At 35.0% G+C, this 16,732-nt stretch overlaps 1 protein-coding gene across 1 annotated transcript in view; it reads left to right on the plus strand.

Moving 5' to 3' along the window:
• The window catches only part of LOC113228511 (protein enhancer of sevenless 2B), a 30,037-nt gene continuing 13,305 nt past the window's right edge, over positions 1-16,732 (plus strand). Inside the window, exons 1-4 of the mRNA XM_026461846.1 lie at positions 1-261; positions 349-446; positions 737-856; positions 13,586-13,751. Of these exons, the coding sequence (XP_026317631.1) occupies positions 184-261; positions 349-446; positions 737-856; positions 13,586-13,751 (462 nt within the window). The 5' untranslated portion in view covers positions 1-183. The remainder of the gene's footprint in view (positions 262-348; positions 447-736; positions 857-13,585; positions 13,752-16,732) is intronic.

A 16,732-nucleotide genomic window follows, 5' to 3' on the forward strand; every position in this document is an offset into this window, starting at 1 on the left:
GTCTGTGATCGCTAGAATTTCCCCGTATTTGCATTGTTAATTAATTGATTTTGGTTTATTTAGTGAGATACTACATGCATTATGATTACTTTACTACCCTGACCTAAAACTAAGATAATAAGTAGCATACTTTGTGAGTATTTTGGTATTCGGTGACATTTCAGTGAAGTGCCTAATTTGATCATGGAGGCTATAGCAAAACACGATTTCTCTGCCACTGCTGATGATGAACTCAGTTTCAAGAAGAATCAAGTTCTCAAAGTAAGTTTTACTCGCAATAAACATAATTTGAAAGTATGTGATGATGTGTGTTGACAGGTTCTTTCTAGAATGTGTGATAAATTGCAGATTCTAAACATGGAGGACGATATGAATTGGTATAGAGCGGAATTAGACGGAAAAGAAGGATTAATCCCTAGCAACTACATACAAATGAAGAATCACAGGTGTGTATGATCCTACTATGGCAGTAGCAAGTGCTTTTTACTTCATTACTAACTTTCCGAAGTTGCGAAAGTTACGTCAAAAACTTGTGCATTACATTCAAATTGTGCCGAGAAAAGAATAAAAACTCGGTGCACGTTTCTCTGTATTTCAAAAAAGTCTATTTAAATTGTATGAAAAACTGCCAAACAATGTACATTTACATGTTGTTAAGGTATAATATAATAATATTCTTGCAATTATAAGGAAAACGATACTGTTGTAGTTTTTGAGCTAGTTTGTCCGTTTACAGTTGGTATTATGGAAGAATCACAAGAGCAGATGCTGAGAGACTATTAGCCAATAAACCAGAGGGTGGCTTCCTCATACGGATCAGTGAATCTAGCCCTGGAGACTTCTCTCTATCAGTCAAGTAAGTACTTAAAACACCTTAAGGCGCCATATACTTCCCAATTCACATAATGTGTGAAATTATTCAGACCCAGACAATATACTGAATATAAATTATAACAATGTAAATTCCTATGATCACGTAAACATCCAGTGTACATTATAATGAAAATATTGTATTTAAATGTAGCGCTATATATTCTTTATGATCGTAGGGTGACCAGAAAAATACATTTTTGTAGGGCTTCGGTCTGAAGCATGTAATTATATTTAGTAAATCTTGATGTACATTGATCATTTACTGCTTTTCCAGGTGTAAAGAAATAAAGCAAAATTGTTTATTTTGTTAATAATTTACTGCACTGTGTACTGACACACACATTATATGATTTGACACATAATACAATACAATTATTATAAGATTTGTAGTTTGTAAAAGTGTTGGATCTGAGGAAGAAATGCTTATCTTTTCACAGAATGTATGTAGTCAGTTAAAATTAATATTAAACAGTACACCTATTATTATTAATACAAAGATTGAACACGGAGAAGAATTCTTATGTTCCTGCTGGATTTGAACCAGTGTATTCAGCATACATAACAAACTAGTGGATTAATTTCACAAAAATGAGCAAAATATCTTGATATTTATTAAACTTATTAGTACACTTATGGTTTACATAATAACAAATTCAAACGTTCAACAAAAAATACTAAAATTAAATAATGTTGCCTTGTTTAATGCAACCTGAATCATAGTTTAGTTGATAACAAACTATTAACTTCTATACTTACATTGACAGTTTTATACAACACCACTCAAATCAACTAGCCAAGCAGCTGAGCATGCCTGCAAGTATGCAATACCTAAAAAAAGAGGCATTTTTGACCATGATAGTCAGCAAAATACCTGACTACACAATCTGTAGGGTTAGGCTGGGAGTAATACTCTTTCTATTATGATACTATAAACCATCTGTTTACAGCCAACAAGGCTGATGGCAGGATAAAGTAGATGAGAAACTCAATTACTATTTTATAGCATTAAATCAAATGAGTTTATTTGGAAGATTGATTCCACACCCACTGGTTTACTCCCACTGAACTCCTTAGGTGGCCCATATTTTGGTTTTTGCTAAATATTCTAACAGACAATATATTTATTTCTGTAGAATTATAAACTGATACAAAACCTCATAAATTACTTCATTTAGCTTGTATATATTGAGTTCTTACATTTACGCGATTGCTACACAGGAAATGAAACTATTTTTTTTTCCAGGTATAAAACTGTGTATATTTGTTTTTGCAAACCAAGTGTGCTCAGCTTTTTACAGGTCCTGAGACCATGTGACCTGTGAAAGAATCTAAAACAGGTCTGTTTGAAAAAACCAATTTATTATTTACTATTTTAGATCTGGAAAAGATGGTTGTCGTTGATCTTCACTCACTTCTTGATATCATCTCTATGCAGATGATCTCCAAATTTATTCACAAGCCACTCTAATTGACTTACCTGATGCCATTAAAAATACTCACAGGGATCTTGAAGGGATTCTCGCTTATAGTCACTCGTTTGGTCTCCAGAGTTAATCTTATCATGACCCAGTGTATAATTATTGGCAGCCCCCGGTTCATACCGCGTGTCGACCTTGGCTTATTGCCTCTCATCTTATTCGATGGTATTCTAATCCCTATATGGGATACCGTTAGGAACCTTGGGGTCACTTTTGATAAGAACCTAACTTGGAAACCTTAGGTCACCGAGGTTAGTAGGAAGATGTTTGCTGCTTACACGTCCCTTCGACGTCTAGGAAATTTTCTTCCCATTCCGACTAAAATCAGTCTGGCACAGACACTCCTGCCTATATTAGACTAAGCGGATGCTTGTTATCCAGACTTGCCGGCGGACTTGCTCAACAAGGTGGAGCAGTTGCAGAATCTTTGCATTAGGTTCACTTTTCGGTTGCGTAAATTTGACCATGTCTCAGACTTCCGATCCAAACTTGGATGGTTGCCCATCCGTCGTAGAAGGAACTTTCGCCTTTTACCACTTCTGTACTCTGTTCTCTTTAATTCCAACTTTCCTCCCTACCTCAAAGATTGTTTCGTGTTTCATAATACTACTCTCAGTCGCATCTTACGATCTTCTCTTACTCTTTCTTTAAACTTCCTTATCCATTTTTCTAACTTCTATTTCCAACTCTTTCAAGGATAGAAGCATCAAGCTATGGAATTCTCTGCCTGAATCAATCAGACGCGCTAAGTCTGTTGAGTCATTATTATTACTAATTATTATTATTTTCTCCTATTCTTACCTGTTTTAGATCTTCTGTGTTCTTATTATTACGTTCTATATAATCCTGCTTTCATTTTGTGTAATCATATGTATTTTTTATTTTTAGTTATTTTATTTATTTAAGTCTTTTATATATTTATTACTATTATTTTGGATATCTGTTTTAGACTGTTTTTATTATTATTTTTCTTTTTTTCCTGGAAGAGATTGCTGTATAGCAATAAGGCCGCCTGTTGTACCTGTTTTTTTTATTTTGTGTTTGTCCCAGTGTGCATTCAAGAACATTTGTATTTGTAGTTTCCAATTGTCTTGTATCTATTTGCGCTTATGGATATTTCATGTAACTCAGTATTAAGCACTGTAAATCGTTAATAAATGATATGGTAATGTCAGTAAATGATGGCATATTATATTTTTAATTATTCAATCAAAACTCTTTACAATTCTATTTCTTATAATAATTTGATTTAGACTCATAAAAGGTTTGCCTAAAGCGCAAATCTTTAAAGACAAATAAACACTACAATGATTTTAGTTAATGAAAATAACTTCTTAATCATATTAAAAGGCATTGCACGTGGTGTAAACTCAAGTCAACCGACAATTATAGCCGTACCTAATATGAGATTAGTATTTTGTGGTATATATGTTAATATGTCATGGTGATTTACAAATAATTCTCTGATTTTGTACAAATTTTAGCATATTGTAGCCTGTTTTAGCCTGTTTATACATATGGTTCATTACAGGATAATCTTATAGAAAAATAATTATTGTAATGAACTGAGATGTAAAGATACTTTCATCTTGCAATGTGGAGGATCGAAATAAACCATAACCTAAACTAGTTTTGCAGCTACATCCTGATAAGAAGCTTAACTCGCGGACCCCATTTGTCAATGTTTTTATCAATTCCACAGACCCCTGCTAACATCGCATTTTTTATTTTAATAGCACAATAGTGAATATGCGGACACGGATACCCATGGTCATAGCGAAAGGCTCTTAAGGATTACAGGCCACCACCGACCAATCGAAAAAAACTAAATTTTATTTGATAATTTTTCATTTATATATATATTTCATTTACAATGAAAAATATTTTATATTTATACATTTCCTTTTAGTCCTAGTAAATTTCGGAAGAATCTCGAAAAGTGCGTTATTATTATTATAAATGTAAAGCGCTTCTTACGCAATTTTTATCTGTTGTCATTGAAAACGAAGGATCGTTTAATTAATATTCGCGTCCAAATTGCTTGATAATAAAAAAAAATGACAATTCGCGTGTGACTAGCGCATGAGTCAGACGATAGTTTATTTTATCCTGAATTTGCCATGGTACGTATTAGTCATGCATTGATCTAAATAAATATTTGTTTTAATGTTTTGAGGACTGTGAATCGCTACCAGAGACCAAAAGTTATTTTGAAAAATATTTACTACCTCAGCGGTGTTTTCCATTTAACACATACGAGGGCTGCCTTTTATATTTCGGGATTAGAGAACAATAACAAATATCACAGAAAATCACTTTATTGTTTATCAAATTATTCCGCATGAAGATCAAATATACTTTTTTTTACACTTTAACCATTGACTTACAATTATATGGACGTCGGGTCCGCGCTAAAAAGTGTCCGCACTTGTAAGGCGCTAAAATCGTATACAGAGCGCGACACTCCTCTTTAGTCTTCATTTGTTCTACGGACAGCGCGATACTGCGATGACATAACAATTTAAATTTCGAATAGGTTGACTTGGGACATTTTTTTCGTGGTTTTTGTATTAGACCCGTCGTCCATCTATTTGTAAGTCAATGACTTTAACACATTAAATTACAAGCGATATTTCACTCCCAAAGCTAAAGGAAATGGTTTGCTCCTAGTAATAAATATAAGAAAATTATATATTTTGCTTATTTTCCTTGACCATATTTTTGCCCTGTTGGACAACAAAACTACTAAACGCTTGACATTGCTCACCCCTAAATCGGGTTAGGACCCCTGTTCATTTCTTGTTTTATGAAGACAAATGAATATGAAGATTCAAATGTTCATAATATTTAAGACTAAGTTTCTAAATCACATATTTTTCTCCGCAGACTTAGAGACGAGATTAGCAATCTTGAAGAAATTTTAAATATATGCTATAACACGTTATCTACGTCAAAAGCAGCATTATGAACGTGCCAATAGACTTGTTACTCAATACGGTCGCAATTATTGATGCTGTAGGTTTAGTTTCATTTCGACTCCAAGTTGAACCTCGATTGTAAGGAACCAAATGAGACCAAAATAATTTTGTAAAATTTAAATACCGTAAAAACATTTCTTCTGAACGATAGTTTTATCACAAAGTGGAGTCAGGTTACTTGACATAATAGAAATAGATTTTGATTCATTATTTTCATTAATATGTCGGGTCGTATCCAAAAATATCAAAATGCTGATAGTATTCTAACCGCTGCTCCTTTCGGGTACAATGGGTCCATTTATTTTAAAAATGTCATTTTATGGAAAGAAAAGGGAACTAGATCCCACGGACCCAGTTTGCATGCTGCGAGATGCGACTGACGGTCAATTGGTAGGAACACGCTTACGTCTTTTCTCCAAGGACACCGATGTGACGAGCAAATCTAAATGCAAAACGAAGCAAATTGTTTCAATAAAAATATTTCCTCAAAACTTTTTACACTTTTCGACATAGATTTCGTTGAAATCTAACCTCAAGTGTGGATGTTACTCATCCATAATCTATGACCCCTCGCATCATATTTAGCATACCTTTATCCATGTTGGTAGGTTTAGCTTTTTCTTTAACTATGATTCATTTATAAAATACTTGCTGGTGTCCGCGATTTCGTTTGCGTACCTATACTAATATTTTGTTTTTTGTATTACTTGCAAAAAGCAAAAATAACATGAATTTTCAGATCCCTTGAGAAATAATTTGATCTCCATACAAATGTTCATCCCCCTTTAAAATTTATTTTTGTAACAAAAGTAGCCTATGCCATTCTCCTAGTTCCCATCTATCTATTTCTATACTAAAATTCATAAAATTGGTTTAGCTGTTTACGCGTGAAAACGTAACAGACAGACGGAGTTACTTTCGCATTTATAATATTAGTTTGGATGTTTATCCAATTTCATACTAAAGAAAGTACGACATAAATTCGGTGAATTGACATGCTCATAAGTATTTATAATGAATATTGGAAAAAATTAAAACATACCTAATAATTCATAATACTAATAACATCAAAATACGATAAGTTGTATAAAAACGTTTTCGCTTTTTGTATGGCGAACGGTGGCTTCACAATCCTCTTAGCATAAGAAACGGTCTCACGGCTTTGAAGCTTTTCATTTTGCTCAGTGACTCATTCAAATTACGAGTCGTCATTTCGATTATTAGTCGACCTGATTAACGGTATTGTGTCAATGCCAAATGTGATCTACGGGATAACGTTTATATTACAGCAAATAGTTTCGTCATAATTTTAGACTTTCTAGATTTGTATAATCGTTTACGTAATATTTAGTCTGAATAATGAACAATATCACTTCAGGACGAACGAGTTTTAGTATCAATAGAGTTCCTTGGGAAAAAGTTCGTCCAGGAAAGTACTACCTATTTCGGCCACCAAGCAGTAATATGATCATTACTGTGTTCCGGTTTTGTGGGGTAACGGTGCTGGTGAAACTATAGGCACGCGGGACTGTGACGGCCGCAGTGGCAGCGCCCCTCGAGCTTTGCAATTTAAATATCTGAGCGGCACAACAACTGTTATAGACAGACGTGTCGCCTACCATCAGGCGCGCGACTTTTTCGTCCCGTCACTTGGTATCATAAAAAAACAAGACGAACGCCGTTTAATTTTTTCTTATATACGTAAAATTGCAAATTAATTGCATATCTTACGCAGTTCTTTCCTGAAGTCTTATCTAAATCAGTTTTCTTATTTATCACAACAACAAACGGAGAATCACAAGGCATGAACTAAAGTTACTCTACTTCTAAGCACATTTCCGAGTATTGATGAGACATTAGCCACCACCTGCATCTTTACTATTATATTATAAATACTTAAGGACGGTTAGTGTAAGAATTATCTGACTAACCAGAGACATCTGAACATTTGATAACAATCTACCGTTTCGCTTTGGACTTTGGATTAACACAGAAACTCGTGGAATGCAATCGAAAGTGCACCTTAAAATTCACTTGATAAGGCACTTTAATCGATCGGATCGGTTATCTATCAATTATCACATACAAATGATTTCCCGTGTTTTATTGACAACTGGCATAGTAGAATTGGAACATAATAAAAGCCTAAAACAAAAGTCTGGAAATTCAATCAAGGTTCTAACAGAAACTTTCTTAATTTCGTCGTGAGTAAACCAGTTTCTGTATGAATCAGTCTAATGAAGATCGTACTGGAACCTGTTTTAAGCTATCGACTTATGCGTGCTTTTATGTACTTTACTCACGGGGCCTCAACTGGAATCGGCTGACCTAAAATATTTGGTATATTTTTCTCAACTAGATACATTTAATTTGGTTAAGTTGCCGCCCTTATTTCTATCTATGAATCAATTTTAGGTACCCCATAACGACCGAGAAACTCATTGGCCTTCCTCTTTAATTTTGAAAAGAGCGTTTACATCTAATGAGTACTTATATGAAGAAAGCACGCTTCAAACTAAATCGTGCTAACGGAACTCACGTTCAGAATAGACACAATACTGAGGTACACTGACGAGTGATGGACGACCGACATTGATAGAAAATTTTAATCGTGAGATTATAGCCAATAACACACGGTATACTAATCTAATGATCTAATTAATAAATTATACAGATAAATAAATAAATACATCATACAATTTCAAACAAATCCCTACCATATTATTATCATTACCGAAACGTATGCACCGTTGCGTTGACTTTTTTCTCTCAGTCAAGGTACTGTGGATGCTGTAGGGCGCATTTTCTTTACTTAATGATAACTTTCAATTCAATTCAATTCAATATTCTTTATTGCACAATAAACAAGCAAAAATACAAAACAATCAAAAATACAGTGTACAACAGGCGGCCTTATTGCTAAATAGCAATCTCTGCCAGGCAACCTTGGACTTTAACTTTATACTTTGTCTTTAGTAAAAAATGTTTATTATCAACATTCTGTATTCAAGTGAGCACAATAATTTCAGAATTATGCAGTGTGTTTTTTTAACTGGGACAATATTGGGAAATCCGAATCTATAGAAGGCACCGGGAAACTGTCATGAGAACCAAGTTAGTCTTTTTTTGTGAAAACAATTTCGGAATAGTTATATTTTTAGTTAAGTTCGAGTCCAAAAAAATGAATAAATTAATTATATTTTTTTTTCCTGATAAACTCTGCCATGGTATTGAAAGAAAATAATGGGGTTAGCGGAAGTTGGTCTAATTGAATAAAATGTTTTTCATACAAAATGAGTAACTTTTTATTCAAATTGACCAACTTCTGCTGTCTCGATTTTTTCTTCCGATACAATGAAATTATCCTTATAAGAAATTTAAAAAAATCTATAATTTCGGGTATCCCGATACTGTCCCAGTTAAAAAAACATTATAAATAAATAAATGTACGTACTACTACGTACGTACGTAGTAATAAACTTATATAAATTGCCCTGAAGTCTCCTTTAAAGTTTAAAGCAAGTTAGCGACGACTATACATTCGATTTCCTTCAAAGAGTAAATTTTATTTGACACTGCTTTTCGGTCCGATACACAAGTTTCTTTGCGATGTTTTCCTTTAAGTTAACCTACACACACACACTTATTCCAGAGGTCCTTTGACGTTCGGGATTGAAGATTTTTTTTACTCTGGCTGTCATCACTGTACAAAGTAATTAAGCAAATCGTTGGAGCCGTGTAAGCGGCCCTCACAGGCGCGCCCTCTAATTCCATACATATTAATCACTCATCTAATTAGTCAACTTACTTGATGTTATAATGTACACATATTTCTATACGCACAAAAGTTTCCATTGGACTGTTTTTCAAAGATCTTTTCTTTACGTTTCTCACCTATATATTATTGAAATTTTATCTAGTTTAACGTGTGGTTGCGAAATAAGAGCCACATCCTAGCATCTACCATAGTAGAAAATTTATTATATCCATTAGAGGGGCAGCATCGTTTTTCTGTGTATTAGATGAGATTGCAGCATATTACGACCGCCATTCCTACTGTCTAGCGATTGTAACATACGAATTTCAATATCTTTCTATTAGAAGCTAGCTCTTGTTATTCTATATTTAATGCAAAGTACCTTTAAAGTTATGTGAAACAGAATTGGTCTTTATTAATAGAAAACACTAATTACTTAATTAGTAAACTTACTAAAATAAAACTTTTATATGAAAAAAATCATTTAGATTACATTTTACCAAAAACAAACGTAACGTATTATTGAAAGTGAATACATAGGACGTCAACAAAATTTAAAAACTCGTACACCCGAACAACTCCAGATACTCAACACCCAAACCAGAACCAGAACAAACAGAAGTTCGTTTTCCGAGAAAAAAGTCTTATCTGATTTCTACTTGACCCTTGCTAAACTACCAGTCACTCACAGTGGGTAAATACGAGATACAAGACAATGTGTATTGTTACCAAGGGTATTTGTTGTACGTGATGCTCGTCAGCGTTCCCTTCGCTTGACTAATTATTGTAATTTTACAGTTGTTCAACACAATAATGTATATATATATCTACCTATATAAGGTGCTAACAAATTAAGTACGGATAATTTTAAAGTCGAAAGTGTGCATCAGAAAGATTTTTAATGCAATTTTAAAATTCACCTTTTTTTTATAATATCAAGTGACGGGACGAACAGCTCGTGCGCCTGATGGTAAGCTACACGCCTGTCCATAACTGTTGCAGTGCCACTCCAAGCTTTAAATCGCAAACATCTGAGGGGCATTACCACAGCGCCCGTCACCCCGGAACATAAGTTAACAAGTCCCAGGTACCTTTAGATTCACCACCATCCTTACCATTCAAAACCGGAACGCTGCAATGTGAGCACTAACTTGCCCAAGCAGTAGCTTGGCGGAAGAAATAGGTATGGTATATAATCATTTTGCGCATTAATTAAATATTAAACAACATCACATACGTTGGTCTGATCTCAAAGTAAGTAACTAAAGCACTTGTGTTATGGAAATCTGAAACAACCACGGGTAGGGTACGGTACGGTACGGGTACAAACACCCAGACCTGAGACTATTTAGAAAAGTTAGTTTTACTACATTGACCCAGCCGGGGATCGTTCTCGGAACCTCAGAGACTACGAAGGTCGTCAAATAAATTACTTGCATTTAGAAAATGCATTTAAAAGCAAATACAGTGACATTGACATTCTTTTTATTCGAATAGTGAAGTGGCCAGTGATAGTTTCAGAAGATAACATTGAAGAAGTTTTAATCACTAATTACTATTATAACGGGGTGTATTTAGTAATTAACTTGATAATTAACATTTAAGTTTCTTAACGACGTATTACATCTAATTTCAAAGCGGCTACAATAATGGAAGTAATGTAAAAAAATCAGTATACAATTTGTTAGCCTTATATATAAATTTATTGTATAAATTTGAATATTGAAATACGTTAACATACAGCAAAAATATACGGAACGGTTATTTTTGGAAAGTACGTACTGTGTATATATCGCAAAAAATATTTTCATTACTAATAATCATAATAACTCTACCAAACTGGTGGTACATACAAACCATCGCAGACCACATAAATACTGAAATCATCTTCCCTGTTGAAATTAGGAGGTTTTTTTCTCTAATATTTATTTTAATGAAAATCCCAAGCAGAGATACAATTGCAGTACTACTAAATATGTGTTTATTTTTTTTAAATTAACATTAAATGAATTTTGATGTGGCATTTATGTACCTATCCACAGTACAGGCAGGGCACACTCTGTACTATGTCATGTACTATTTGTTTAATGGTATTTAAACAACATAATCAAATCTCTTCCGTAAGTTTTCCATTATGAAACTCAAGAAAAAGCACAGAAACACGTGTGTTTTTTTACCACTAATATACCGTGTAAGCGGTAACAGATGTTTTAAAGAATACACAGCAAAAGTAGGCGAGAACACGACGTCTCACGTCGCCCATTTTGATGATTTATTTGCACAAAAACCATTTAACACCACTCTGCGCATACGCGGTTCGAGAAATTTTAGTGCAAATATAAATAATAAAACGTGACATGTTTGTCACATACGGGCGGACAGCTAATTAAATGTAAACATTTGTGATTTGATTGACTAACATTCTATAAAAAAATAAAATACTAACAGTATACTCCTAATACTATGAATCTGTACACTTACTTTGGATTTTCTGTTAAAAATAGTATTGAAATTTATTCAGGCCCCACTACCCACTTAAATGTGCTAAGAGTGACGCTGAATAGTAATTACGGTGGGTGCCGTTGACTGTACCCATGAGTACAAAGATTTAAAGGTTAAACTACCTCATAACTTAGTTATATCGAAGTAATAATGTCGAATGTATTTTCTAACATTGGACAAGACACTGAAATTAATTATTGTCATGTAAATAAAAAGACATGCCTAAAGGCCCATTTAGATGGAGAGAGTTTCTCGTCTCGAAGATACGATTATCGAAAGAATATAAAAAAACTTTCCTCGTCTAAACATTTGCGATTATCGACCGTCCACGTGAGCGATAATCTCCTCGCCTTTCAATATAACGTCTCCGTGTAAACAGAACTCGAAAGCAAAAATCGTATTTCGAGTTTCTGTGCCAGCCGTTTCTACCACGAGTGCAGCGCGCGAGGGTGTTTTGATTATCACTGCTTTTCTAAGACAAGAATTAATGGAACAAGAGCGAAAAAAAAATTTTAAATAACGGTGAGTGAGTGAGTGCCTCTGTGGTCGAATATAGCGTGGGCAATATAGTATTTAGGGTGCTCTCGTAACGAATATGGCACTCCTTTCTAAATCCAGGATGAAAAGTCATGCCCGCACTTTTCAAATAATGGCAAGTTGGGTATCGTTTTTGAGGTATTTGGGGGTGCTCATTACGAACATAGCATTTATTTCTAAATCCAAGATGGCCGACACGACTTTTCAAGTAAATGTACTTTTCAATAAACACTCCTCACTAACTCCCCACTCACTCCCTACTCACTTACTCACTCACTCACTCACCACTCACTCACTCACTCACCACTCACTCACTCACTCACGCACTCACTCACTCACTCACTCACTCACTCACTCACTCACCCACTCACTCACAACTCACTCACTCACTAACCACTCACACACTAACCACTCACACACTCACTCACTCAGCCACTCACTCACCACTCACTCACTCACCACTCACTGACTCACTCACCCCTCACTCACTCACTCATCACTCACTCACCACTCACTCACGCACGCACGCACGCACGCACGCACGCACGCACACACGCACGCACTCACTCACTCACTCACTCAGTCACTCACGCACTCACACACGCACTCACTCGCCCTATAAATTTATCATAATTGTCAGTTTTGGTTGTGTCAGTAGTTATATAATTTAAAAAAAAATGATAAATCAAAATTATATTTCTATACAGTGCAATGAACTTAATATTATCAGCAGTTCCAAATTTGAATGATTTTTGCGTCATTTCGATATATCCATAGTCAATACCGCAGTAATCACTGAACTCGAATGGCAATTCTCGCACTCAAAACGGTTCGAACCGATTTGTACGATAATCGTATGAACTTGAAAAAATGTCATACGAGATCGTGTTTAGACAAGTCGAAAACTCGTAAGCAAGAATCTCCTTACTACATATTTCTCCGTGTAAACAGTCGAGGAGGCGATTAAGTTGCTTACGAGTCTCGTATGACATAATCGTAGGCGAGATTTTAGTTCTTGCCTGAATGTAAACATTATGATACGATAATCTTATGGCGATTATTGCTTGCGAGAATCGCCTACGAGTTTTCGTCTCGAAGCGTGCGAGAAACTCTCCCCATCTAAATGGGCCTTAAGTCTTTATTACGTCCTTTAATATTGCGTTTTAGATGAAAATCAAAATATCAATTTACCAAAACACTTGCTCACAAAATTCGCAAATAAGATGGTGTAGGTCGACTGTACTAGGCTTCAAATTATTTTATCGCCTGCAAACACTTTATCATAAAATTTCATATTCAATTCTCTTCTCCTCGGTTGTTCCGGATACGAAACTCAAACCTCGTGACTCCGATAAGGAACCGGTCTCTATCATTGCCTGTTTGTAGCCTGATAATAAAAATGAAATATAATAATGCTCTATATTTTTTCGTTAATTGATTTGTAATAATTGTCTTCCCAGATGTCCAGACGGAGTTCAACATTTCAAAGTGCTGAGAGACGCGTCAAGCAAGTTCTTTCTGTGGGTGGTGAAGTTCAACTCCCTTAACGAGCTCGTGGACTATCATCGTACAGCGTCCGTCAGTCGCCTTCAGGACGTCAAGTTGAGGGATGTCGTTCCTGAAGAGGTGAGTCAACATTCACAGAGTTATCATTATCATCGGTTGTGTACAGATATTATATTGTATCAGGGTTACGCGTAGTTTGTAAAAAAGTTTGTTAAATCCAGAAATGGCTCGAAGAACAAAAGGTCATAAGAATTGGTTCCAAAAACACTTTTTTGTTGTAAAAAGGTTATCAGGTAGAATTAAAAACTAATAAAACTGCTATAAGTACTCATTTGGCAGCGCAGCCGATTTGAGCAGTTTGATAACTGGCTGTTTTTGATAGCATTTTTTATAAAATGGTTATTCTTGTCACTTTCAAATTCTACAATCGTTTGTCTACACTCATCATGACAAAATAAAGTCTGAATTTAAAGTGCCTGGAAAACCACAATGTTGGTATTTGTATTTTTTTTATTTAGTACTTTTCATTTTATACAAAGCCCCTGGATACACAATACGAAACATGGTAAAATATGTTTACGTCACTTATTGTTTACTGTGTAATGTGGTTATATAGTGGGTGCAATATGTATAAATAAACACAACAAAATTGTTAATTAGTATATGTTGGATAATGGAATAAACTGCCTCCGTGGTCGAACGGTTACCATACCGGACTGCCACGCAGAGGTCCCAGGTTCGATTCCCGGGCCGGGAGAAATATTTGTACGGCTTACATTTATTCCTCTCGTGAGTTTGGGTGTAATTTGTGGTTGTCTATGTGTGTGTCCGTGGCACCCGCGACACGGGGATTCCGTAGCGCGGGGCTATGTTGAGTGTGTGCGTTATTATTTTATTATTATTACCTAGCACGATAGGGCGCGAGATGTCTATGCGCGAACAGCAGTATCTCGCACGTTATGTCGCTCTCGCCCAAGTCGCGTCCTATCATGCTAGCCCTACAGTAATTTGTAGGATAGTTATATTTTGCTTTTGATTTACTATTTTATCACATGATTTTATAACTCGTAAAAATCATAAATCATAATTATAACATTTTTATTAAATAAAATGGGACCTCAAAAGTTTGTGAAATTACATCTATTTGCCAAGTTTTATTGAAATTAGTTGACTGAACGTGTTAACTTACCGACCGACTAAATAGCGGTTTTTTTTTTCTGGCTAGTCAAATTTCCAAAACTCGACAATGGTCACGTTGGAATAAGCCACACATTTTTAATTTACCAAAGAACATTCCAATTAACGCTACGTACGATTTGCAAAATATATATATTTTTTTATGTTACTACATGATAGGACGAATAGGTCGTGCCCGTGATGATAAGTGATACGTCTGTCCATAGCAGTTGCAGTGCCACTCAGAGCTGTAAATCGCAAAAATCTGAGGGGCAGTGCCACTGCGCCCGTCACCCCGAGACACAAGTTGACAAGTTCCATGTGCCTTACCCTTCAAAGCCGGTTATGTGAGCTCTCCTGCGTGGCGGCAGAAATAGGTAAAGTGACAGTACTTCACTGGACGGAGTCTTTCACAAGGAGCTCTACTACTACGATTTTAACATTAAGACTTTTCTATTTTACTAAATTAACTTTATTAAGTAAAAGGAAATTAATTGAATTAATAATCTCAGTACAGAGTCCTAAAAAAACCGACCTCAAAAGTACGTGGAATTACATATAATTACCAAGTTTTAGTGAAATCAGACAGGATTCATCCCCTAGTTCGCCACTATACGGGACTTGACACAGGAGATAACAATAAAAATCGGTTCTCACTACTCAAAGTATATTGAGAGAGAAAAACGCCTTGAATTGGAGAATAGCAAAATTAACCATTAAAATAATTGCTCCTTAAATTAAAATTTAGGTGCTATTTGTAAAAATTAATCTTCATGCGTGAACAGCCAACCTTAGAGGTGGATGATTTTTTTCAAAATTAAATGGGACCACTATGGAGGTACCGTCTTTCCAACAAAAGAAGAACGTAACATACAAAAAAAAACATACAATCGAATTGAGAACCTCCTCCTTTTTTTAAGTCGGTTCAAAATAAAATAAGACGTGTTTGATGCGAGGGACGAGGACTTTAAATATTATTGACGGGAAAACTGACCTATTTGCCTGTTCTCTTTGTGAGTTCACTAAAATAGCTTTATTTCTGAGATGTGTAATAATAATAGTTGTAATATAGTATGATGTATTGTAACAGTTGTAATATAATTTAATATAACTCAATACAGTATAATAATGTAAAAATAATATTGAACAATCGATAATTTTGGCTGCACTATTTAAGAATTAGGTTAAGAGGCAGTGGTAGCTTAGTAGTTTGACCTACGCCTCTCAAGTAGAGGCCGTGGGTTTGAATCCAACCTAGCACCTTTGAGTTTCTGCGTGCGAAATGTAATTTGAAATTTCCGTTGAAGTTTTCGGTAAAGGAAAACTCCGTGATGAAACCTGCACGTCGATGAAAGTTAACAACCGTCGGAAAACGTGTCAAGTCCCCAACCCGTGTTGGGCCAGCGTAGCAGATTATGGCCTAAAACCTCGCCTGAGAGGAGACCCTTGCCCAATAGTGGGACGTATAAATGGCTTGATGATGATGATTGCGTTATGTTAGTCCTGTAGTGATAAACGCTAACCTGTGTATGTAAAATAAATAAATGTTAATGTCTGGTACTTTAGACTATGTTTTCGACCTAAGCACACGGAATGAGAGAAAATTCCAGATATAATAATGGAACCAATAAATTTGTATTCTCGTTTATACGTGGCTAATAACTAAATATTGTGTTAATTTTTTTTTTTTAAATTCAAAATTCATTTATTCACTAGATAATAATTTTACAATGTCCGATGTTGGGGCTACTTGCAAGTAAAATTTACTTGTGTTAGAAGCCCCACAATGTGTATAAATAAAAATAATCCTATTATTCGCTATAAGTTCTATTCAGTAATTTTTTTGAACCTCCGACACGTGTTTTCTCAATTGCAGCATTTTTTAGTTACCACGGTATTTTGTTTCGTGTACTAAGTGTCGTATA

This window comes from Hyposmocoma kahamanoa, unplaced genomic scaffold, assembly GCF_003589595.1.
Source record: "Hyposmocoma kahamanoa isolate Upper Pololo Valley unplaced genomic scaffold, ASM358959v1 232, whole genome shotgun sequence".
Classification (NCBI taxonomy): Eukaryota; Metazoa; Arthropoda; class Insecta; order Lepidoptera; family Cosmopterigidae; genus Hyposmocoma; species Hyposmocoma kahamanoa.